The 26,540-nt window shown below is 37.2% G+C and overlaps 1 protein-coding gene across 3 annotated transcripts in view; it reads right to left on the bottom strand.

Moving 5' to 3' along the window:
- The window catches only part of XIAP (X-linked inhibitor of apoptosis), a 31,176-nt gene extending 4,943 nt beyond the window's left edge, over positions 1-26,233 (bottom strand). Inside the window, exons 1-7 of one of the 3 annotated variants that reach the window (XM_054576989.1) lie at positions 26,130-26,233; positions 25,758-25,882; positions 7,456-8,364; positions 6,134-6,233; positions 5,605-5,683; positions 4,967-5,009; positions 1,011-1,211 (exon numbers count right to left, since the gene is read on the bottom strand). In XM_054576989.1, coding sequence (XP_054432964.1) covers positions 1,011-1,211; positions 4,967-5,009; positions 5,605-5,683; positions 6,134-6,233; positions 7,456-8,332 — 1,300 coding nt within the window. In that variant the 5' untranslated portion in view covers positions 8,333-8,364; positions 25,758-25,882; positions 26,130-26,233. Of the gene's footprint in view, positions 1-1,010; positions 1,212-4,966; positions 5,010-5,604; positions 5,684-6,133; positions 6,234-7,455; positions 8,365-25,331; positions 25,343-25,757; positions 25,883-26,129 lie in introns of those variants that run through there. The other 2 variants (XM_054576990.1, XM_054576991.1) reach the window with 2 other exon arrangements.
- Positions 26,234-26,540: the final 307 nt, after the last annotated feature.

Below are 26,540 nucleotides of genomic sequence, written 5' to 3'. Positions count from 1 at the left end.
TGATTCTTTGAGATTCCTTATACAGACCACAATGGAATGAGCTGTCATGCCTACCAAACACTGATATCTACTCTACTTTTTCTACCTTATTTCAGCAATGCATACAGATCCTTACTTGAGATGGTGATGCTCTGGGCATAGATTTCCCCCCCCCAGACTAATAGCTGACCTCTGGTAATACTTCACTCTAGCCTTAACTGTTCATTTCGTTGAAGTGTGGTCATATTATGTTATGGACTAAATATCTGTCTTCCCAAAACTCGTATTTTGAAGCCCTAACACCCAATGTGATGGTACTTGGAGACGGGGTCTTTGGGAGGTAATTAGGTTTAGATGAGGTCACGAGGGTGAGACTCCACCATGGGATCGGTGTCCTTAAATAAAAAAAAGGAGGAGAAACCAGAGTGCTCTCTTTCGGCCATGTGAGGATGCAGAGAGAAAGCAGCCACCTGCAAGTCTGGCAGAAGTTCCCATCAGGAACCACACCTGCCTGCATCTAGATCTTGGACTTCCCAGCCTCCAGATCTGTCGGAAATAAATGTCTGTTGTTTAAGCCACCCTGTCTATGGTATCCTTTCACATCAGCCCAAGAAGACTAACACACAGTATTAGAAGTTTTCTTTAAAAAGTCCTTATTTGTTAGATACCTGTTGGAATATTTAAGGTAAATGATACCTAGGATGTCTAGGAATCACTTTGAAATACTATAGCCAAAAACAACTCCCCTCAAAAAAACCAAAACAAAAACACCCATTGGGGGAAGGCACGACACCAGACTGGAAAAGTGCTGATAATTACTGAAGCTGGTTGATGGGTACCTCAGGGTCCATTATATTCTTTTCTCCACTTTTGCGTATGTTTGACATTTTTCATAATAAAATGTTAAAAAATGTCTATCTTAAGGTGCATGTGAGAAGAGGGAAATTAATGGGTCACAAAGTCATATAAGATACTATCCATAATGAAGTACTCTTGGGTGTCTCTTGCTTTTTAAAACCAGCCAGGTATACCTTTCTGCAATGAAGTCTGACTTGATTCATCTTGCGTGTTGTCTTTCTGAGCACTCACTAGATCTGCAACCAGAACCTCGAGTGATTTATAGTTGCTCCCAGATGTCTGAATTTTTTCCTCCATTATTTTCTTAATATCCCTGAAATTGAATCCCATTCGTATAGCTTCATGTACCATAGGATTCTGAAGGATAGTATCATCTGAAATGAAAATTGGTGAGGAAAAAGAACAGAGTTTAAACAATTATTTTCATTAATACAACTCAACACAAAGTTTACTTAAAAAAAATTTAAGCAGCAAGAAAAACAACAACAACAAAAAACCCCAAGAAACCAAAGCTGCTCTGAACAGAAGTTTGAAATACTTAGGCACTGAAGGATCGCTTTCAGAATTTTTGTATTTTGCAGCACTATGAATTAAGTGCTTTAAAGACTTGATGAAACAGTGCAAGATAAAGTAAAATAGATAAGAAAAGGGTTAAATGCTTAAAAAATTTGAACATTTTTCAAATCAGATGTTCTCATTAACAACCAACCTAAGGTACTTAAAGAGTAGATGTCTTCTTTACCAAGTCCCTAGCAATTATTCCGAAAAAATAATGGGAAATAGGGGGAAGTCCCAGTGTGATTTTGAAGGTATCGGTTTCCTATTTCTCAGACTTAGTTTCTATAAATAAAGGGGGGGCAAACTAGATATGGCAAGGAAGCAAAGAAAAACTCACTTTTATGATACTCAAAGCAGGATACAGGTTATGTAAGAAAGCACTAAACAGGAGATTTATACCCTCTCATTCATCAATTCTACACCTATTAAAAATGATGCACATGCCCACAAAAGACGTACATAAGAATATTCATAGCAGTATTATTTTTAACAGCCCCAAACTGGAAATTCAAATGTCCATCATCAGGCGAATGACTAAGTACACTGTGGTATATTCAAATACTACACAGCAAGAAAGAACGAACTACTGCCATAGACGACATGATGAATCTCACAGAGAGAAAAACGTCATCATAATCATAATGATGAACTGGAGACAACACACTACATACTGTATGACTCCATTTATAAGATGTTCAAATCTAACCTATGGTCGTAGGAGTTAGAATATAATTGGGGGTTGATTTTGACTGGGGCATGGAGGGATGTGATGGTAAGAAACAGTATGGTAACGAAGGATATTTTCTAAGTAGGGAAGTAACATGATTTATGTTTGACAAAAATTCTGCCAGGAGGTTACAGTGCAAATAAAAGATCAATAAGGAGACTGCTACAGTAGCCTGGATAAGAAATAAGGGCAGAAACCAGGGCAGAACCAGTGGATTTTAGACAATATTACAAAGGTGGAATTTATCAGACTTGGTGATTGATTAAATGTAGAGAGATTACAGAAAGCAAAGAGCTTACAATGACTCGAATTACAGGACAACTTTGTGAATTGTGATACTAACACAAGGGGGAATAGAGCAGGGCTGAACTCATCTGCGTGGTTTTCAAAAGAGAAGCTGAATTTGAGCCGTTTCTGAAATTTCTAGGTGGAGATGTCCAGAAGTCAGCCGGACATCACTCTTTCCTGGTTCTACTGACTGACCGTTTTTCTCCCCCAATTTTTTGCTGGCTCCTTCTGCTCACCTGATTAGATAGTGATGGTTCCCTCATTTGATCTCCCCTTCCTTTTTAACAATCTCTCTGGACACTTTCCCTATTACCACAGTTTCACCCTCATTTATGAGTTCCAGGTTTTAACATTCACCTACTTGGATATCCTGCAGGTACCTGAAGGTCAGCTTGCTGAAAACCAAAAGCAAGAACAGGATATCCACATGAAAAAGAATTAAATGTGCCACTACCGCATACTATATACAAAAATTAACTCAAAATGCATCAAAAGCCTGAATGTAAGAGCTAAAAACATACAACTCTTAGAAGAAAACTTAGGGTGACCTTGGATTGGGCAATGGTTTCTTAGATGTGACATCAAAGCATAAGCAACAAAAAAGAGATAAATTTGATTTCACCAAAATTAGAAACTTGTATGCTTTAAAGGACACCAACAGGAAAGTGAAAAGACAACCTACAAGACGCGAGAAAATATTCGCCAATCATATATCTGATAAGGGACTTATATATAAAAAGAACTAGAATATATAGAGAACTCTCACAATTCAATAATAAAAACACAAATAACCCAATGAAAATACGGGCAAAAAAGACGAACAGACATTTTTCCCAAGAAGACATACAAATGGCCACTAAGCAGGTGAAAAATGCCCAACATCATTAGGCGTCAGGGAAACACACACACACACACAATGATGAGATACTACTGCATATCCATGAGATGGCTGTAATAAAAAGACAAACAATTACAAGTGTTCACAAGGATGTGGAGAAACAAAGTGGAATCTTCATACACTGCTGGTGGGAATGTAAAATGGTGCAGCCACTTTAGAAAACTTTCTGGCAGTTTACTGGAGGGTTAAACATAGGAGTTACCATATGGCCCCGCAACTCCATCCCTAAATATATACCCAAGAGAATTAAAAACATACGTCCACACAAAAACTTGTACATAAATGTTAATAGCAGCATCAGCTATGTCCACCAACTGACAACTGAATAAACAAGGCGTATTACCCACACAAAGAAATAGTTTTCTACCATAAAAAAGAAATACTCATACATGAGTGCTACAAAATGGGTGAACCTTGAGGCCATTAAGATTCATTTAATATGAAATGACCAGGATAGGCAAACTCACACAGATAGAAGTAGATTAGTGGTTGTTTGGGTCTGGGGAGGTGGAGGCAGCAAAGGGGAGTGACAGCTAATAGGTATGGTGTTTCTTGTTGGGGTTATGATAATGTTTTGTAATTAAACAGTAGGAATGGTTGCACAACCTTGTGAATATACTAAAAATACCAAAAAGTATACTTTATAATGGTGAAAATTTTGCAAAATCAATTATATTTCTATTAAAAAACATTAATCCTAAAGCAAGAGTCTTATTAGTCATAAAAAGAATAGTATGCACTGTAAAGATGATTATCAAGAAATGTTACAGACTCTTTGTTTCTGGATAATTTCAAAAATATCAGCTGGAATAAATGATTTCTTAAACTGTATTATTTATTCCCATTACAAAACCCTTATCAAAGTGGCTCTCCTTCTCAAGCATATTTACGAGTACATATAGTATTCTCTTGCTATGAGTATAGGGAGGGGGGAATCACCAAACATATTCTCAATTAAACTTTCTACTATTTTTGAAACATGCCTCCGTTAAGAATGAGATCCGTAGTGCGATGTAGGATTCAGAAGACCTTGTTTATAGTTCTAGCTCCACCAACGAGTTGTAACCTAACTGTGAACAGGTCACTTAACCTCTGTGACTCTGTTTCTTCATCTGAAAAGTGGGGATAACAACATCTTCTTCACTTAACATATTACCTTTCTCTGCCCACTTTCTGGTTTTCAAAGATGTCTATGGTGAATAAATAATCTTTGCCATATTACAAATTTCTACCTCTCTGTGAGGTAATAGGGGCTAAACAAACCCAAATATACCCCTCTGTGAAGATGGGAAAGGTACAAAGATGACATAGAATAAATAGGCAGGCAGGTTAGGGCTGATCACGGTGATGACACATGAGCGGATCACTGGATTCATGATCCTGGTTAACTAACGCAGCCCCCAAAGTGGTGATGGACAACCTAGAGCCGCTCCTCCCAAATCTGGAAAAGCTAACTGTCCGACCTCTGTAGGAATGTTCTGAGTATATAAATATCCTACTGAAATTTATAGGCACTTCATTACTTTTAAACTGATAGCAATCTCATCTCAAATAAATACACCTTGGTGAACCTGAAAAAATATGTTTACTCTTCTACCTTATAAATAACAAGTTGGCAATGAAATTAAAAGGATATTTATTACAATAAGCATATTTACCAATTCTTTTAGTTAGTGACGGTGTTTTCTCATCATTTCTTCCCTAAAATAGAAATATAAATTATAAGTTAAAATTCCTTTTGGTGGAAGGCAATTACTTCAATTTGAAAAGTTACATTAATCACAAAGGAAAAATTGGCTTTCTTCCAATTCAACATATGAATATTCCCATGAGGTATAGCCCAATGAAGCTAGAAGGAAGTTAAAAGGTCATCTAACCCAACCCATTCAATTTACAGACAAGAAGTTGAAATTCAGGAAGATTAAAAAACTTGAATGAGGCAATACAGCTGATGGCAGAACCATAATGGCAACTGTGTTCCCCCAGAGCTGTCCTCATAAGTAGTTTATAACTATTTATGAGTACAAAAGTCAAATTTGAGAAGGCTGAGAGATCAAAGTATTTTAGTTCTTCAAGCCCATTTTTTGCATATAGTGACATTAACTCAGTTCATCCGAATACCCTTTCACCAATTTGCTTCAGGTTAAGAATAACAAGCACTTTTCACCAAGCCCCTGTTAAAGCTCACCATACAGTATTCATTTAAAATACAATACTGTGAATTTTATACCAAGAAATCATTGTAAAACAAGTTACATAATATCTGAAAATACATATTCTACAATATTTGACTTACCACAGACTCCTCAAGTAAATGGGTTAAATGAATATTGTTTACATATTCTTGTCCCTTCTCTTCTAACAGATATTTACACCTAAACGAGAAGGTTAAACTTTAGTAGCTGGAAAATTAGTAAAGTGTATGATATCATCTCCCTCATCTTAATTCCATTACCTTGCTTTTCAGCATTTCTAAGGAGCCATAAAATGCTCCCTTTGTTATACTACTTATTGTAGGTTCTCTTGTACCCGCTGTAAAAAAGCCTACTTCCAACAACTACGAAAGTATACATTCCTAATTTGGTGTTTAGAAATGGAATCATCTGAATGTCATAAATACAATATACAAGTAATGCATGTTTTTGTCACCAGAGAAGACTTAGGTGTTTTTTTCCCCTATAAAGTAGGTGACCCCATTTTTATAAACCTGGTGTGAATTTCAAGGCTTGGGAAGGCAAAAAGAGTTGAGGTGAAAAGTTATTCAAGTCTTCCCACTGCAGACTGTCCAACTTGGCTGTTACTGAATGAACATTTAAATGCGTTACCCTGGAAACCACCTAGCATGCTCTTCCCAAGGGTCCTCACTGGGCTTCCAATCACTTAGACCTCCTCCACAATGAAAGCACTTGACTTTATCATCTTCACCTAAGAAAGCACACAAGTAAAAATACATGTATTTTATACAATTAGAAGCTTACACAGAAACACCCTTTTTTAACACTATGAAATGAAGCATTTCTAAGTTATATAAAAAATGTATAGCTTAAAAAAAGACATCCACCCTGAGGAGGGTTGGGGGTGATGGGATCTAGCCAAAAAGAAAAGAAATTCATGGACAGGGAAGACAGGGTGGGACTGCCGCGGGGGGGGGGGGGGGGGGGGGGGGGAAGGGTGGAAGTGGAGAAGAGTATAAGGGGGATGAATGGTAATGGAAAAAGGATAATAAAACGTAAAAATACATTCAAATTCACATCTAAGTAATAGACATGATCATTTGAGGAGGAAATACACATTAAATTCACTGATTCAACTGGAGGTATTTTCTAGAACAAAAATAAAACTGCCTGATTTTTATGTAGAAAATTATAATTGTTCCATTCTTTTTTAACATATGTCATTTGGGGACAAAAGCTTACTTTTTCACACTGTGAAACTTTAATAATAGTAAAGTTTAATGCATAATGAAATTACAAAGTAAGTTTCTCTAACGTTATAGCTACATGACACTAAAACCTGTATGATACTATGTAAATAAAATATAAAATAATTGATATTTTGTATTTTGTAGATATTCAATTCTAAAGTAAATGAAAACCGCCACACTAATGGCTTTTTCTGACATGCCCATGGTAGTCCATTTGAAAAGCGCTCATTTGAAGCAATAAGGCATTATACAGGGCAGCTTTCAAATATACAGTCTCTGTATAAAAGGCAGATATTAACTTTAATATCAGCCAAACTAAACTCTTTTAATATTAACTTTTCTTATTTTCTTAAGAGGTGTAGAGAAAATACATTTAATATATGTACTGAGCACACAAAGCAGGCACTCGGTAAATTATAGTTAGTATTACTATCAAACTCATTCTTTAATCAGGGATACCTATCATCTTTTGCATGTCATCCTTCTTCAAAAAACAATTACATGAAGATAAACATGGCTCTTAATATAGTAGTCTTTCTCATATAAATTCAGTGGTTACATTACATACTCAACATATGGGTTAAGAGAATTAGTGATATAATCGTGCCACCCTACACCTAAATACTTAAGAGTTCAGGGGGGCTAAGGGGATCCATTTACTTTTTAGGAGCCCTTGGATAGTTGGAAAGTTATGTATTAGCCTGATTTTATAATAAGGTTTACCTAAAGCATAAAATCCAGCTCTTGCAAGCTGCTCCTTGTTAACAGAGTACATCCACATCCCAAAAGTAATGATCCGTGCTTCATAATCTGCCATGGCTGGGTTTCTTGGAGAATGTGTTGAATTTGGGAAATTCCTATCAGAACTCAGGGTATCAGATTCACTTTGAATATTAACATTCCGGCCCAAAACAAAGAAGCAATTAGGAAAGTGTCGCCTGTGTTCTGACCATGCGCGATCTCGAGGTTCCCAATTTTTTAGTTTTCCACCACAACAAAAGCACTGCACTTGATCATCAACACCTGTATAGTAGAGCCCAGCACTAGCTAACTCTCTTGGGGTTAAGTGGGCATAGTCTGGCCAGTTCTGAAATGTCCTTAATCTAGCTTCTTCACTACACATGGCAGGGTACCTTGGGTACATGGTGTCGGACATATCTACAACCTGTCCAGTTCTCAAAAGATAGTCTGCGTGAGTCTCAGACGGCCTGTCTAAAACAAAATGGTTTCTGTTTCCCAGACAGTTTTCAGCTTTGTACTGCCCATTTTGGATACCAGGATTTGTAGGTTGCGCAGCATTATTTTCAAAATAAAAGCTCTTGATAAATCTGCAATTTGGGGATACTTTCCTGTGTCTTCCAACTGCTGAATCTCCATATTGCCATCTATCTACTGCTGCGTGACAACTAAAGCACCGCACGGTGTCTCCTTCACCAGTATATAGAAAACCAGCTCGTGCTAGTGTTGATGCTGAAACAGGACAACTACTTGGAAAATTAGCAAAAGTTTTTAATCTATTAAACTCTTCTACAAATTCTTCATCTTTATCGATGGCTGCAGGTACACAAGTTTTAGATCCTTCAAAACAGTTAAGAGTCATCTTCTCTTGAAAATAGGACTTGTCCACCTTTTCTAAAAAGAGAACATTACATTAGGAAATCCAAAATGTGAAACATAGGCAATCACTTTTGATATTAGGAACTAACAAATTACTCACTGATGACATAAAAATAATTATACAATCTCTAAGAAACATTCTAATTCTAAATACCAGAGTTCAAGCCATAAAGTAAAAACTATCAATTTTGTTTTCTCTTTTAGAGGAAATATTTAAGCAAGTAGAACAGAACTATTCATTTTAAGTGCTTATTTTACATAAAGATAGAAACTGTGATGCAGAATATATTAAAATTAACCATGTGAAATCATTAATTAGGAAAACCACGAAAGCAGCATAAAATATGCAGAGTCTTAAAGTCTAAGCATAATTGTTATAATGGATCATTATATATTCAAGGCATCAAAGTTCAGTTTCTACAAATTTTTTAAAAAAGAATGTTCAGAATGTTAATGATTTAATTTTAAATATTTCCTTACTTTGTTGTTTAACAAAAGATTAAGTTATTCACAATATTGGTTCCAATGGGCTCTCTAAGAACATCAAAAGTTTCTGATATTCATGAGTAAACAAAGAGGCCATTTTTTGGTTGGAATTGGATCATTTTAGCTGTATATAACTCTGTCCTCTAGATGGTAGCTCAGGAGGAATATTGAGTATGTGTAGTTGCTTTTGCTATCAACTTCTCTTGGTTAAGAAACAATCTATGTAAATGGTAAGAAGTACTACTGCTCATTAGATCTGGCAAATTATAGCTGTGTAACATTTAACCCAATTAAAAAAACTCAAAGGAACTAGTTGCGTTATGAGAAATATGGCCAGTTATTTATCCTCCTAACCTGGACACTTTTGAAAGTGAAAAATGATGCTACTAACAATTACTCTGGGACAAGAGACGTAATCAGGGAGGCAACCCTGGTTCTCGGAGTCTCACGCAGTTCCTAACACTATACTCTGTATATGCTTGTCAAATGCAAAGTAACAGTCACAAGGACTCTGTCTCTACTTCATCTGTGTATTGATCGATTTCTTGGGAAGAATAACCAGCTCTTTTGGCATTATGTTGGCACAATATGTCTTGGAATATCACCCTTCTTAGAGTAATGTTCAACATAAGGCTTCTATCTTGTAGGCTGGCAATGGATATCAGTCTTTCTGGGCCTTGTCAATTTACAATGGTATTAATCCATATACAGCGAAACAGCTGAGTTACAGCTGCATACAACAGTTTTTGGAAGATAGTCTCCATGACTTTTAACTATTGTTTCTCAGATATCTGAAAACATTGATATTAGCGTCAAGGCCCTTTGTTGAATCAGCATAAACTGAATGACAAAAATCAAGATTCAAAGAAACCAAGGCTGGATGATAGCCTAATGGGATACATTTAAAAAAAAAGATCTTAGTTACTTATTTTTAGAGAGGGAGGGAGGGAGGGAGGGAAACATCAATGTGTGAGACCTCAATCAGTTGCCTCTTGCATGCCCCCAACCAGGGACCTGGTTTGCAACCCAGGCATGTGTCCTGATTGGGAATCGAACCAGTGACCTTTCTGTTTGCAGGCCAGTGCTCAATCTACTGAGCGACACCAGCCAGGGCTAATTTGATAAATTTTAACAGAAATATGTGTAAAGATTTGCATTCTGATTTACAAAATCTGTTGCACAACTAAAGGAAGATGGAAACCTGATTTGGAAAGAAGTCACATGAAGGCCAAAGCAGATTAAAATCGTGGGATTTTAGTTAATTGCCAATTCACTGTAAGCCAATATTACATGGCTGCTAAAAACCTTAAAGCAACTCCAGGCTGCATTAATGTCCAGATGTGCAACATCCAGAGCCAATTCAGTTACACTTTGAATATTATTTTAAATTCTGAACAAATTTAGAAGTGATGTTAACAGTGTAGTGTCCCTAAAGAGCTATCAGGATGATGAAAACGGTGTCCTATGAGCACTAGTTGGAGGAGCAGAGAGTGGTCATCTAAAAGGGAAAAAATTGTGAGGAGAGGGATGTAGAGGATATAATAAGTACCTTCAGATATCTAAGACGCTGTCATGTAGAAAAGGGACCCAAATGCTGTGAAGCTTGAGAGCACAATTAAAATCGAGAAATATAACTACAGGCTGTAGATTTTAATCCAATACAAGGATGAACAGTTACAATACCAACAGCAGTTACAGCCCTGACTGGCTTGGCTCATTGGTTTGGGCATCATTGCGCAAAGCACAAACTCACCGGTTTGATACCCAGTCAAGGCACACGCCTGGGTTGAGGGTTTGGTCCCTAGTTAGGGTGTGTACAAGAGGCAACTGATCCATGTTTCTCACATCGATGTTTCTTTCCCTCTTTCTCCCTCCCTTCCCCACTCTCTAAAATGAATGAATGAATGAATGAGTAACAAATAATCAATCTTTAAAAAATAGCAGTAGAAAACGAACTGGGTTACCTTGTAGAATATGAGTTCCTCCCACCACTGGAAGGTACTTCAGCATGGAAGTATTAAATATTTCTAACTCTATAATTACCCTGAAGAATTAATGCTGAATACAATCCATAAGAAAATTACCTTCTGAGATGATGCTTCATTCCTCAGGTCAATCAAAATAGAAGTGTAAAATCAACAATCTATTCTCTTTTCACAACAGTGTACATTTTGTGTGGTTTAAGCAGCCACCCTATTTCATTCATCATTCAGTATTAGCAGAAGAATCTCTATTTGAAGCTTTCAAGTGGAGATCTCATCTTCCCAGAGGTAATTCCTGTGCTAATAGTTTAGATTTCACTGTTTTAAAAAGCAGGTATTTATTCAGAAGTACTCAACTGAACACTACATATACATTATCAGAGGAAAGCTTTTGGAGAAGGGTGAGAAAATGAAATTACCAGACAGGTTAAGACTGGAAAGGAGAAAGATGGCTGACAAAAGACAGAAAACTCAGGTTTGGAAGAAGGTACCAAAAGAAAGGGTGAGAGGATTAAAAAAAAATAATTGAAGTGAAATGAAGGTGGGGAAGATAATGCTTAGAAAGTAAGTATATATGGAGCACAGGAATTGTGAATACAGAAGAAAATGGGGCATAGATATGGGAGAAGGGTGGTAAGGCTTTTGGATGTGAAAATGGATGCAATAAAGTATACTGAGATGATTTAAGGCTTCTTTGTGAAAGCACATTCAGGCTTTATATGGATAAGCAGAAAGGTAACAAGGCACAGAGAAAAAATAGTCAAAGAAAGCTTTAATATAAATGGGCCAGGCAGTCAGAAATCCTGAGGGAAACAGTGCTTGGGAAAAAATGGCAGTATGGAAGCAAACACTGGCAAAAATAGATTCAGGAAGTAGTGTTACATGTTAATATGAGCGGTATGGAAGATTTCAAGATATGAGATGTGTTTAAAATATACATATACATACAGCCTAGTCAACTAGGTGAAGACAGTCACGGGCAGGTGCCAAAGGGAGGAGGCTGATCCAGAGATAATGTGCGAAAACGGGAAGTTGGAGGACAGAGGAAAACACACACAGAAGACCCACCTACCTGGTATCTGAATAAAATACAAAAGTTTGTTTCTCCAGGTCTTTATTATTAAATATATAAAACAAAAGCTATTTTAATAGGGGAAGGATATAAAATAGGATGTACATTAGACTGCTACTGCATGAAAGCATACACTCATGGACAAGACAAAATTACCTGGAAGGTAATTTTTTTCATTCTCACCAGAAGAGATGCTAATTGATTTTAGAGAGAGGGAGAGAAACATTGATTGGTTGCCTGTATATGTGCCCCAAACAGGGACCGAACCCTCAACCTTTCAGTTTACAGGATGATGCTCCAACCAACTGAGCTACACTGGCCAGGGCTGAAAGTTTTGGTTGTTTTCTTTTTTTACACTAGTCTGCATATTTTTTTTTAAAAAAAGATTTATTTATTTTTAGTGAGGGGAAGGGAGGGAGAAAGAGAGGGAGAGAAACATCAATGTGTGGTTTCCTCTTGCACACCCCCTACTGGGGACCTGGCCCACAACCCAGGCATGTGCCCTGACTGGGAATCAAACCAGTGACCTTTTGGTTCACAGGTCTGCACTCAATCCACTAAGCCACACCAGCCAGGACAAGAAATAAAAATCAATGCACCGTGTTCTGTCAACCACAGAAAAAAGCCATATCCAGTCACTGGTATGCCCTAAGACTTTGTACCTGTTTTCAGTTACAGATGTGGATATTTACCCAGAAACACACGGTAGGATTACTGTGATATCTGAACACTGCCTAGGACTCTATACCTGGAAATGTTTCAGTCTAAGGGGGATACCACATGGCTTAGAGAAGATCCCAGGAATCTCTTTATATCCTGGCTTATTCCAGGAGGTCTGGCTCACAGGCCAAGTCTACTGGCTGTTAATGATGATACAGAAGTTTCAGGGAAGTTTTGATCAAGTAATAGACATGATGATTGCAAACAGCTGCAACCTCATCAAAACAGCAAGGCAAATCAGGAGAATACTATTAGGAACAGTAGGACTTCTGGCAGCTCCAGCAAATCAACTGATAGTAGCCTTCTAGGCCGTCTACAGCAGACTCAACCAAAGAGTGAGCCAAAGGATGAAGACACTGATGAGGATGACATTATTATTGAAGATAATGGTGTATGGTATGCCAAGGAAGATTCTTAACGCTGTTCCTACTACTGAAGGCCTTGGAATAGCTGACACAAATAGAACACACTCAGTTTTGAGTCTAGACAGAAAGGTTTTATTCCTTCCAATTAAGTGAGTTTAATATCCCTGGCAAGTGGTGCAATGAGAGAGCCTGAAACATGTTCTGGATTAAAAAATAACTCTTAGAATATGGAACAATTGGAACATCAGGAAAAAAATCGTCTGAATGTTTTCTGAGCGAGGCTGTCACAGGACTCGTAAATTTGGCCAGTTTAAGAGCTTCTAAGCCTCTGATCCAATGCTCTGGAATAGACACGAAAAATAATGATGCAACTTAAAACACCATAAAAATAAATAGAAACAAAAAGCAGATTAGTGAATGCTTAAACTGGTGGAAGAGGGGAAATGGGGAGCAACAGCAAATAGTTACTGAGTTTCTTTTTGGAGTAATGAAAACATTCTAAATTAGGTGTGGTGATGTTTGCACAACTCTGTGAATATACTAAAAAGCAATGATCTGAACACTTTGAAATTAATTTTATGGTATATGAATTATATCTTGATAAAGCTGTTTAAATGTTATTAAAATAATAATATCTTGATAACGCTGTTTAAACGTTATTAAGATAATAGCTTGGTAATTGTTAGCATATACTTTGATGGACCAGATGTCATTTTAAGTAAAAAACAAAGGAACATTTGCTAATGAAGTTACATGCTTTGATACGGAAAACTAGATGTTACAGTACATTTTCATAACTAGGTGAGAGTACCAAATCATTTGTTTGAAGTGGTTAAATATTTAACCTGTTGCAATGATCCCAGTTAAGTTTTCCTTTAACTACATTCTTTAAATTCTAATGTGAAGTCCGCCCTGGCTGGTGTGGCTCAGTGCTGGCCTGCAAGTTGAGGGGTCACTGGATCGATTCCTGGTCAGGGCACATGCGTGGGTTGCGGGCCAGGTCCCCAGTTGGGGGTGTGCAGGAGGCAACTGATCGATTTCTCTCTCACACATTGCTGTTTCTCTCCCTGCCTTTCTCCCTTCCTTCCCCTCCCCCTAAAAGTAAGTAAAATTTTTTAAAAGAAGAAAAAAATAATTTTAGAGCATGTGCAGGAGGCAACAGACTGATGTTCTGAGAAGACTAAAAAAATTACTAAAAAAAAAAAAAAGAAAGAAAAGAATTAGCAAGTAATATAATCATATTAGCTTCCACTATAGTACTACTATCAGGCTAACTGAAACATTATGTAATTATGTAATTAAATAAAGGCATCTGTTTAAAACTCAGAAAATAGTTGTTTTCAGAATCTGATCTATGGCATTTTTGCTGATTTCCCCCCCTCAAAACTCCAGGAGAATGACCACTTTTTGTGCTTCCATGTGTCCTCTACATGATTTGCTGATGACCCAAGTATACTAGAGGAAGATTTAATAATTTCTGCAGGTGTCTGTTTGTATGTGTGTGTGTAAGTTGTTAGGCTGAAGGTCCTCTATGACAGGGCCGTGATCTTTTCACATTTGTATTTCCAATGCCTAAAGCAATGCACAACACACAGTAGCACTTAAAAAAATATTGGGGGGAAAAATTGTTGAATCACCTCTATTAGGCTACTGCCATTATTATTCCACATCCTAACTACTACCTCCCCTGGACTCTTGAAATCACTGTGAGTACGAAAAATTGTTAATATGCCACTGTGCCTAGGAAATGTGACCAAAATACAGGGTCCAGCAGAAATAAGGCCTGCTTCAGTGTGGTTGGTAGGGTAATAATATGAATGTAATAATTTATAGTTTTAACTTGAACATGTCACCTAAAATGTCGTATGGTGTGCTTGAGTGTGATATTGTTATGCTACAGAATTATATGCTTATGATTTTGTAATAAAAGATTCTGTAATAAAAAGGGGCATTATTTGTGCCAGACCCTGTAGAAAATACATGCATACCATGTAAACAGTGTTATTCTGCAGTGATAAAAAAACTCATACTAATACCACTTTTCAAAAATATTATAGGATTCATAAAGTTTTAGATAGTAACATCATAAAATTTTTTTATGTGTTAACCAAAAAACACCACCATAATTTAAAATTTATCTTAACATTTGCTCTTTGCTCAAATATTACAAATTTTTCTCATCAGTAGCTTTTTCCTCTATAGAGGATCCAACATAAGAGATCTTGTTAAATAAGCAGCATTCTCCCTGACTCAATATAGGTCAATCCTCTTTTAATTATCTTAAAGTATTAGCCAGTTAGTTCCCTGTTTAGAAATAGCATTTTGATTTACAATGTTGTAGTATCTAGGAAATATATCTATGTAAATGTATCAAAGTATAAAAAAGCTGAATTTTTAAAATGATATGCCCTAAACAAAAATGGAGTATCATTTTTCAAATTCAGCTTTTATACTATGATACATTTACATAAAAATTCAACATTTAGTCAAATTGTTCTTTTATACTATACTGAAACTCTTCAAATGATGAATCATATTTTCTTATAACATTAAGTTAAATGGTCAATAAAATAGTTTTGAGGTTAATTACATTCAATCAAATCAAAAGTTCTTTCCCTAAACTTAAGCACTAGAGCCATTCAAATAACTGAATGGCATTAATGAGCACTTAGTCCATAAACTCAGTCAGTAACATAAGCTTACTAATACTGCTGTATACAATATATGCTTGATCATGAAGCATTCTTCTATAAATACCTGAAAGGGCATACTGAGAACCAACAAAAGGAGTATCAATTACATGTTCACTTAATTCAGAAAGTCATAGTAATACTTGAATTTGAGCACAGACCTCCAATCTTTGACAAATTATTCATAATAATTAAACTCCACAGGTACAGTTCTCTCAGAATAAACACACAGTAAAGCATTCCTTCATCTATTCTTCAACAAATTATGGGACTGTGCACCCCCAAAAGAATGTTTTGCATGAAGAACACACAGGTTTGCAGCTCAAGAATTCACTCAAGAGCACAAAAAGGCTCAAGATCACTATTATTCCCTCTTCCACTTCGTGAAAACTGTTCAGAACTTAAGACGATTTATAATGCTCATTAATCAACAGTCTGACTCAAAAACATACCATATACAGTCCAAACTGTAGTTCCATGACATAGATTAATAGTATTTATGCTTATTCAGAGCTCAGATTGAAACCTCTGCTCCCTGGCCAGGTGGCTCAGTTGGTTGGAGCATCATCTCAGAAACCAAAAGGTTGCAGGTTTGATTCCTGGTTGGGGCACAAAGGAGGCAAGTGATCAATGTTTCTCCCTCTAGCTCCTTTCCTCTAAGATCAGTGAAAATGTCCTCAGATGAGCATTAAAACAAAAACAAAAATAAAAACAAAAACACACACACACAACTTTGTTAAAATCAGAGTAGGCCGGAAAAAAAATCTCAAGATGAATATCAACACAATCTTGAATACAAACTGTTTTCCGTTTTCAAAGAGAGGGGTTAGAAGAATCCTACTACCCAGGTTGTGAACACTTTAGTATATTTATCCTGTAAGAACCTTTTTTGTGTACACGAGCACATACACATTATAAATATTTTTAAAGGGGATTTATTGTACACGGTATTTTTTAACTTGCTTTTTTCATTTAATAATATATAATAAACATTTTCCCACATCAATTTTAATCTGATTAGAAACATTATTTTCAGTGGATGACAAGGACCTCGCTGTATGAATGTATCATAACCTCACTAAATCCATGTTGCTGAACATTAATTTTAGATGTATATTGTTTAAAAGAGACAATACCCACATGATCGATTCAAGAGGTGCAAAAGTTGCATCCATTCCACCCCGTACCTTAAACTTCTGGTACGCTTACTAGAACCAATCACTCTTACCAGTTTTCTGTGTATTCCTCCACAGATGGTCTATGAATGTAAAAGCATGTATGAGCATTTTAAAAAAATATTAACATATTTTATATACAGGTATGTACCTTCATCGCTGGATATTTAGAAAGCTAGCAAGATTTTACTATTATAGTTTTGTATACTATTGTATAAAAACTATATGACTTTTACTATTATAAAAATGTTGTAATGAGTGTCCTATCCAAACCTGTTTATGTCATTATTTGCTTTTAACGCTAATATTAAATGGCCTCAAATAGGAGTGTATCTTATCACGACCTCCTTTTAATCCAGAAAAAGTGGTGAATATTAACGACCAACGAACATATACAAAAGTCCTTTTCTAGAGGGTATTCTGGCTATATGTTCTAAAAGTCTTAAATATACAATTACCCTTTGAACAGGTCATGCTAGTTCTAAGCATTAACTCTTAAGAAAATGATCAGGGAAGTATTAAAAAATGTATATATAAGGATGTTCAACACAGTGCTATTTATAAAAACAAAAATTTCAATGTCTAACAAAAGAGGACAACATTTTAATATGTGGATACTAGGCAACCATTAAGAACTCAGGTTGCGGAAGAATACTAAAGGACATGAACATATGTTCATGATAGTTTATTAAGTGAAAAAATCTGGTTACAAAATAATATTGTGCAGTATAATCCCAATCACTCTCCGTCTCTCTCTCTCTCTCTCTCTCTCTCTCTCTCTCTCTCTCTCTCACACACACACACACACACAATTTAGGCATTAAAAATTCCACTGTGGTTCTCTCTTGGCTGTCAGATTACTGATTCTTATTATTATTGTTTTTCTTAATTTTCTAAATTTTACCCAGCAAATATACTAGATTCTAATCAAAAGAAAAAGCAGTTGGGCCCTCACTGGTGTGGCTCAGTGGACTGAGTGCCGGCCTGTGAACTGAAAGGTTACCAGTTCGATTTCCATCAGGGCAACATGCCTGGGCTGTGGGCCAGGTCCCCACTTGGGAGCATGCAAGAGGCAACTGATCGATGCTTCCCTGACTCTCCTTCTCCTCCCCTTCTTCGTTCTAAAAAAATGAGTAAAATCTTTAAAATATAAAAAAAAAATAAAAGAAAAAGCATCTGGATTCTTGATTAGTTAGGCCCCTTACACAATCCTGTCCAGAAAACTGAGGGTGTTACTTTGGCTATATTCCAGGTGGCAACGCTTCCTTCATCTGCGAAAACATTGTCCCAGTAAACTATCAATAGCAGGGCCTGGTATTGCAAACTTCTGGCTTTTCATTAATAGAAAATAATGTTATGACTTACAACAAGGAGAGGAAAGGATATGTTCTTGGTCCTTAATTTTTGCCTATTTTGAGAATTGTTGCCAGTTTACTACTTTGTAATGTTACCGTTAGATAACTGCTTCTGAGCAACCCTGACGAAAAAAAGAGAAATTTTACATTGATGCGAACACTGTCAATCAGCAGGTTAAAAAAAAAGGGGAGGGATAGGATAGAATCAACTCTTGATAAAAGCAGTAATCACAGGAATTGGCCATGAACAAAATGTCTTTTGGTCCACTGCTTGGGTGGCAGTGTATCACCAGCAGAGGGCTGAGAAACAGAGGTAATACCTGATCGAGACATTGTTAACTTGAGTTGAAAATAAAAGGACTTTGTTGAAAAATGTTGGAGGGATATCTATTGCTGGAGTTCTGAACTGTTCACTCATTGCCTTGTAAAGATAATTATTTTGGGGCCTAGTAAGAAGAAAAGAGCCTCCCTGATCTCTGGCCAAAATTTTTCCTAAAATAATTTTTACAAAAGGGCAGCTCAAATAAAGTACACTGCAAAGTCAAGTCATTATATTTCAGACACCCACAAGGAAAACTTGTTCACCATAACTATGTACTGAATAGGATAACAGAAATCACTCTTTCCTTTCTTTTCAAGAGAGAGGGGGAGGGAGGGAAAGGAACATGGATTGTTTGTCTCTTGCATGGGTCCCGACTGGGGATCCAACTTGCAACCCAGGCATGTGCCTGGATGGGGAATCAAACCTGCAACCTTTCTATTTACAGGACTACTCTCCAACAGACTGAGCCATACCAGCTAGGGCAACTCTTTCATCTTAAAAATAAGGCAACTAAAGCATAAGGAAGTTTTTTTAAAGATTTTTATTTATTGGTTTTTAGAGAGGAAGGGAGAGAAACATCAATTTGTTGTCCCACTTATTTATGCGTTCATTGGTTGATTCTTGTATGTGCCCTGACTGGAGATGGAATCTGCAACCTTGGCATCTTAAGATGATGATCTTACCGACTGAGCCAGCCAACCAGGGCCCATAAGGAAGTTAAATAATTTGACTAAGACCATACAGCTGATTACTGGCACAGAACTGGAACTTTACTTGATATCTGTCCAGATAACTTATCCTGACAGAATAATTAGAATGTAGTACTTAAAAATCAGATGGTTCCACAAGTGTCATGATGAGGTCCTTTTAATGGATGACTTGGTGAACAGGAAATAGTGATACCAGATATTTCTCAGAATTAATATGCTCTTCCATGATGTTGGGATCTCAGGCAAGTGCCAAAGTTAGTTCTTGATAAAAGCCAACATCTTATCTTTTTTTCCTCATTATAAATATTTATTTCTATCTGAAAGCTACTCTGCTGCCCCGATGCAAACTTTTAATAGTTTTTCTTCTGAGTTTGAATTAAAAATATGACACAAAGGTCCTGAGTAGATCAGGTGGTTCGAGTGTTGTCCCGATATGACAAGGTTGTGGGTTCAATCCCAGGTCAGAGCACATACAAGAATCAACCAATGAATGCATAGATAGGTGGGAAAATGGATTGATGTTTCTCTCTCTCTAAAATATCAGTAAGTTAAGACAATTTTTTAAAAAGACACAAAGTAAAGGAAACTTTGCCACAATTAGTGACTACAAGCCAAATTAAAGTGGTGCAAAATATTTAATGAGTGCCCATGTATACTAAACACCTACAAAATTTCATCCATCCCATCATTTTAGCTACATGTACATACTGTCTCTAACCTACAAAAACATGCTGAATTGAAATTAAAAATTCCTAATCCTATTTGTTTTAACAGAAGGGCAAAATTTAAGCATGAACTTGTAATTCCACAGCCCACCCTCTTTTTTTCACCGTTACCTCTGATAATAACTAAAATATGCAATGTGCTTTACAATTTAGAATGCGTTCATATATGGTATCTAATTTAACCTCTATAACATATCATAACCCTCATTTTAAATATGGGGAAACTGTGGTTTTCTGGCTGAGTGTTACTCTGGCTGATGGTTACTCATCAAAGATTCCCATGACCAGTAAGTAGCAGCCAAAAATTAAACCCAGTCATTATGACCAATGTAGGTCTAAGGAAATTACTGTAAGGGTTACTGGCAGAAGGGGTAGTCCGGTGAGGTAACACAAAATGTTAGGTTTCTTGCCCTTTCAAATGTTGAAAAGTTAGCTGGAGCCATTTACAGAAAGGTAAATCACATAGCAGTATATACTGAGAGGCCTGTCTTTCCAGGTCAACAAAATTATTACAGGAAAAAGTTTAAAAGTTCAAACAATATGTAAATATTTATAGATACACCAGAGAATGCACAGTGGCACCAGCTTTGCCCTGTTTAGGAAATCAGCCTTAACTCACTAAGGTAAGACAGTTAACCTGTCTGACCATCTGAGTTCCAGCTATTCCCAGTCTATACAGGTTGGGGGAAGAGGGGAAGCAGAGTTTGCCACTCCAAAATAGGCCTTTTTAAAATATTAATTATTTTAAACTGCTTATTTTTAAGAAACAAAAGGCTTAGAAAGAACATCTGACCCTCCCCCTTAGCAGCCTAAAGGAATGCAGACAGAAAACCTGCTTAAAGGAAAGGATTTGTCACCTTAGCATCATATAATACAAGTGTGGCAGAGAGGAACCCGTAAAATCTGGGGACTCCCCACCATTGTATCTGGCTGGCATGACAAGAATTTATTTACTTATTGCATGCTTGCTTTTTCTCATTCACCTGTGAATTGCCTACTTTCCCTTTGAAATCCCAGGTCCCTGCCTGCCTCTCGACTGCCCAAATTGTCCTGGGGTCTCATATTCTTATAGAGCCTCCATATGTACATACCTAATAAATCTGGTTATCTTCTCTTTTTAATCTGTCTCACGTCAATTTGATTTTAAACCAACCAGAAGAACTTAGAGCGGTAAAGGAAAATTATTTTTCCTCCCTTACACAGGTAAACCTCACTTTTACCATGACCCAGATTCTTGAAAACACATTTTATAAAAGCACATCATGTTAAGTGAATCACATGTACCCTTAACAAAGATTGGATGCCAATCTACCAAAATCCAAAATAAATCCCAAACTGTATCAAATAGCAGAGCTACATCTATGCCAGGGGGGTCCAACCTGCGGTCTATGGGCCGAAAGTGGCTCAATACAAAATCATAAATTTACTGAGAACATTATCAAATTTTTTTGTGGTTACATGTTGCAATGTATTTAGTGTGGGGCCTAAAACAACTTTTCTTCTTCTATGGTGGCCCAGAGATGCTAAAAGTTTTGACACCCCTGATACCATAATTAAAAATAATAAAAACCCATGCCAAGTCCTACAAAATGAACATAAATATGATTTTATCACAGAAAGGACAACCTATTGTTAAGTTATATGCAGAACTGATAAAACATATAATACTTAAGTTTGCCTTCAAATTCTTTTGGTAGATACAATAACTAATCAACAACTACTTTGCTTAATTTCTCAGAACATAGGCCTTTCTTTTTGATTACCTGGGAAATTTAAATTTTTTCTTTTTCATCTAATACATTTCTTTGTAACAAGCAGGAGTATTCAGTCAACATTTTTTTTTTTTTAACCAGCAACCTACTGACTACATGTCAGCCACTGTCAATACACTGATATTAAAGCTTAGGTCAAAGTAGAAGGTGCTCAAGGTGTTAGTTGTATTATCTCAGACTAAAACTATTTTCATGAAGTGCTATCTCACCATTTCTCACCTTACTTCCTCAATTGACTCAAAAATACCAAATTGGTTAATTTTGACCAAAGCAATACCATTAAGAAATATGTTTAAGAGATCTTTATCGTTTGAAATACAGCATGCAATGGGAGAAAAGCATGAGTACTGCAATCAGAGAAATCTGGATTTCTCTGCAACTCGACAGCTAGTAACTCCATAACCCCTGCAACTCAATAGCTATTTTGGACCTTGGGCACCTTGGGCAAATTACTGAACCCTTCTGAAGTTCCACAAATTTTCTCTCCTCTGTGCTATGATAATCCTAAAATATCAAACTCAGAAACCCAGTTTCTCCCTCTTCAACCTATTGTATACCCATCCTATAAAATTAAACAGGTCAGCTTTTAACACAGTAATGATACATGTATCACATATACCTCCAACAAATTAAACCTAAGTATTCAGCATGTGAAATTTTAAAATACATGAAAGTATAAAACATAAATTATTAGGAAATGCATCTCCACCTTGTTCTTAATTTCTTGTCCCTGTATTTGAGATATTTATTCCAAACAAATTTGGGATTGTTATATGAGATTTTCTTTCTTGATAAAATCTGAGATAATTAGTTTTAAAAAAACTGTTATAATGGGTTTTGACTCTTTGGATCAACTAGATCAAACCTGTTACTCAACAGATGAAGGAAATGGGGCATAGAATATGCTGAATAAATAAAAACTGTATTTTGAAAGACTTTATGACAAAGGAAATGTTCAATACAGAATGTTGAGAGAGAAAGGATTAAAACAATCTATATACAATATAATCCTAAATGAAAAAAAGTAAATATAAAAGAATGTGGGCTATACTTAATTATCTGTATATTATTTTGAATCTCATAAATTTTCTATAATAAACATATTCTTCTTTAATATGTAATATTCCAAATACTCTATGTTTTGAAGTAAATGGAATAAACACATGAAAAAAAGTTATGAAAAAAGAAACATGGAAGCACTGTGATTTAGTGACTTGCTCACAACTGCACAGTGAATTGGAGACAAAGCCAAACCAAGAAAGTCAGCCATCCAAACGAGGGCTGTTTCCACGGAACCACATGGCCTCTACGGTACAAAACTAACATGCTCAATTCAATATCAGCTTCTTATTTTACCACTCTTTTTGTTTCCTCAAAACTACTCACACAATGAACTTAAATAGTGCTACAGATTACATTTTATAATACTATTACCAGATTAGACCAAAGATTAAGTTTCAGAATTGACAGCTAATGATAATCTTCCAGCCTCAAAACAAGGGCATCTAGGTTGCCATACTCACCTTTGGAACCCTACTACACAGTACAATGACTAGCACAGAGTAGGTGCTCGATAAATATTTTTTCTTTTTACATAAATCATTGGTTTTTTCCCCCTGTTAGCACTAGCTACCAGACTTAAATATGAGACCAAAAAAAACCCCAAACAGTGAAATATAATTTCGTATTTAGGGTCTTTAAGCATTTATAATATAAACAAAAGGATTCACTAAACAAATTAATGTTTACAACAAATGTAAGGGGAATGTTTCCAGTACTAAAATATTTCAAGCACTATACAAAGGGTTCATTAACTTCAATAATTCTTATCTACTGAAATGATCCTGACTTAACCTTTAGTCACCATTCCTTTGTCTACCTAGTGAGTCATCAAATGCACTAAAAAGCAATAGAATTACAGGTATAGTACAAGATGCACCGGACTAGGACCTAGATCCTGGTCCAAGCTCTGGCAATAATCAGATATAAAACCTTGGGCAATTGACTTTTTCTTCAAGTCTTGATTAACCTATTCATAAAAAAAAAAGAGCTAAACTACTAATCACTAGGGATGGTTCCAATCTTAATTTTCAAATAACTCTTATCCACAAAGATCCTACATTCAGATTTTTTTCATTGTGTCAAATTTGATACACTGAATGTTAGTTTGTTACATTATTCGATTCAAAAGCTTAGTGTATTTTGGCATGGCAGTGGTGGTATAGTGGTTATTAGCATAGCTGTCTTCCAAAAGCTTAGCATATTTTCATACTATTTTATTAACCAATGTTACTCCAATAAATTCAATAAAGAAGTTTTTAAAAGGTTAGCATATTTTGTAAAAATATTTAAAGACTAGTAATATATATCATTTTTACCATCTTATATTAGAAACAATAAAAGTGTGAAAGGAGAAATGTGAGCACGGTCTGACATGGACCACACTGGATCTTACAATACAAACCATTAGTACATAGTAAGTAAAATAACAAACAAAAAACCCCCCAAACCACTGATACATAAATACATATCATGTGTATAAATATACACTATTGACATATACTTATTTATATTGATATACAGGTGTGAACTTTAAAACTTGATTTTAATTATAAAACCAACACTTTATTATAGGAAATTCAAATAGTACAGGAAGCCACATGTGAAGTGCAAAGTAAAAGGACTCCCACTCTCTCCATCCTCCATAAGTTAACTACTGTTAACATTTTCAGTTATCCTTCAAGAAGTTACCTGAGCAAGCAGGGGAGAGGAATGGGGGGGGGAAATGGGGACAACTGTAACTGAACAACAATAAAACTTTTTTTTTAAAGTTACCTCACTCTATTCAAGTATACATATGTGCCTGTGTGTGTACATAAATCTGTTTAACCTAAATTTTTTGCCACTTCTTGAATGATGAGAGAAAATGTCTCAAGCATCAGCTTCATAAGCATGTTAAAAATACTGAAAGTAGTAGCAGAGGTGTATGGCGCAAAGTGGTGTGTGCTTCAGAACCGTGCTTTGAACTGACTATTTAATTTTCCTGCTTGGAGGCGAAGTGCAGCAGTTGCGCAGAACGAGTGGTTAGCAAGGAACCAGGCAACCTAGGTTCTAATTTAGGTAGTCGAGTAGCCTTAGGCAAACCATGAAATCCTCCCGTGCCTTAGTTACTGCTTTTGTAAACGGTTGGACTAAGATCCCTTCCAACTCTAAAATGTTATAATTCTAAGATGGCCGTCTGTAATAGTGTTCTCTTGAACTGCTTGTAACAATAATGTTAAGTAAAAAAAGAGAAATACTATAGTGACCTTCCAGTCTTACCAAAGTAAATAATTTCTATGCGTCGTTAACAATCAATGTATAGTTGTGACAGAACTAGTGACATAATTATATTTGAAAGCAAAGTAGATTATTAAATCGGATAGGTTTTTACAAAGCTCTGATTGACGTTTTCCTTTTCTTTCTTTCTTTCTTTTTTTTGTTTTTGAGGTGGGCCGTGGCTTAGTTTCAGTAATAACCACCCACTCCGCCCGAAAAGAAAATAATTAAGTGCATTTCGGACTTAAAATAATGGAACTGAAAGTTAGACTGAATTTTTTTTTACTTACAGAATATGCTGGGGAGGTGACTAGGGCAGCAAAGGTTGGAAAGAATTATTAGCTCATTTCCTCTTCTGGAAGCTCCTTGGCTTCTATTCTTTCTGTTTCACACGCCCTCCTCTCCCACACTCCACCCAGCTCCATACATGCCACAGACACCAGATGAGGGTGTCGGAGGGGTCCCTTTGATCACTAAAAAAAGTTCTTTGACTCGATTTACTTTAGAAGTCATGGGGTTCGGGTTGGCACCCATCCGCCCACGCCTTCCTACGACAGTCTCGGAGACCTGGGCCAGGAGCCCCGACCTGGCCATGCACACTGGACAAGGGCGGCCTTCCCGCCTTCGCCAGTAACGCGGGGCCCGACAGGGGGAGGGGAGAGGAGAAGAGAAAAGGGGAGGAGAACGACAAGGAAGCCCGTGCGGCCAGTACCCACCGTGCCAGGAGAGCCGGCCCGGATCACCCGCGGCGCCCCGCGCGGTCCCGAGGGGAGGGTCCTGGAGGAGGGGCGGCCTAAGCCCCAATCTCGAAATGCCAACTCTCCTGGGCGGACGACCGGGCCTAAAAGGAAACGGAAGTCCCTTCGTCTCCCTCACTCGCACCCACCAGGCCGTTCATTCCCCGGAGCAATCTCGAGGGACTCGGGTGGGGGCGCCTCAAAGAGGCACCCAACGCAGTCCGCCAGTCTCACCGCCCTGGTCCCTCCACTGGGGCCCCTGCAGTCTCCTTCCCGCCACCCCCTCCTTGAAGGCCAGCCTCCCGCCCTGCAAACCCCTCCTTCTTCCCCCTCCGCCATTTTCGAACTTACCCCTAGGGCCCGGGCGTCCCTCGCAGAGCCCTGAGTCCACCCGGGGCACCGCCGTGGTCCTGCCACTTCCTCGCGCGGGAAGGGGACAGCCAGGACAAACGAACCCCTCTCCCCACCCCCCCACCCCCCAAGTTGGAAACCAGAACCTGGCGCCCGGGCGCGCATGCGTCGTGGAACGACACTGTCTCCGCCCCCAGCTCAAGTGTTTCCTCTTTCAGCTAGAAGGTGTTTTTTTTCCCACGGTTTTTACCTGCTGGTGTTTGGGGCCGAGGAGTAGGGAATAGAGGTTAAAGAATGAAAAGAGAAGAGAGCGAACGCGTTGAGTTCTTACTGTAGACCAGGCACTGTGGTAGCCATATATCGTGTTCTTTGTTGTAATTTTAACAACCCTGTAAGGTAGGCACTCTCTTA

The sequence above is a fragment of the Pteronotus mesoamericanus genome, unplaced genomic scaffold (assembly GCF_021234165.1).
Source record: "Pteronotus mesoamericanus isolate MK-2021 breed Mesoamerican mustached bat unplaced genomic scaffold, CSHL_Meso_final contig_40, whole genome shotgun sequence".
NCBI classification, from domain to species: Eukaryota; Metazoa; Chordata; class Mammalia; order Chiroptera; family Mormoopidae; genus Pteronotus; species Pteronotus mesoamericanus.
Note: the sequence above shows the minus strand (reverse complement) of the source record. Positions and strands in the feature narration are given on the sequence as shown.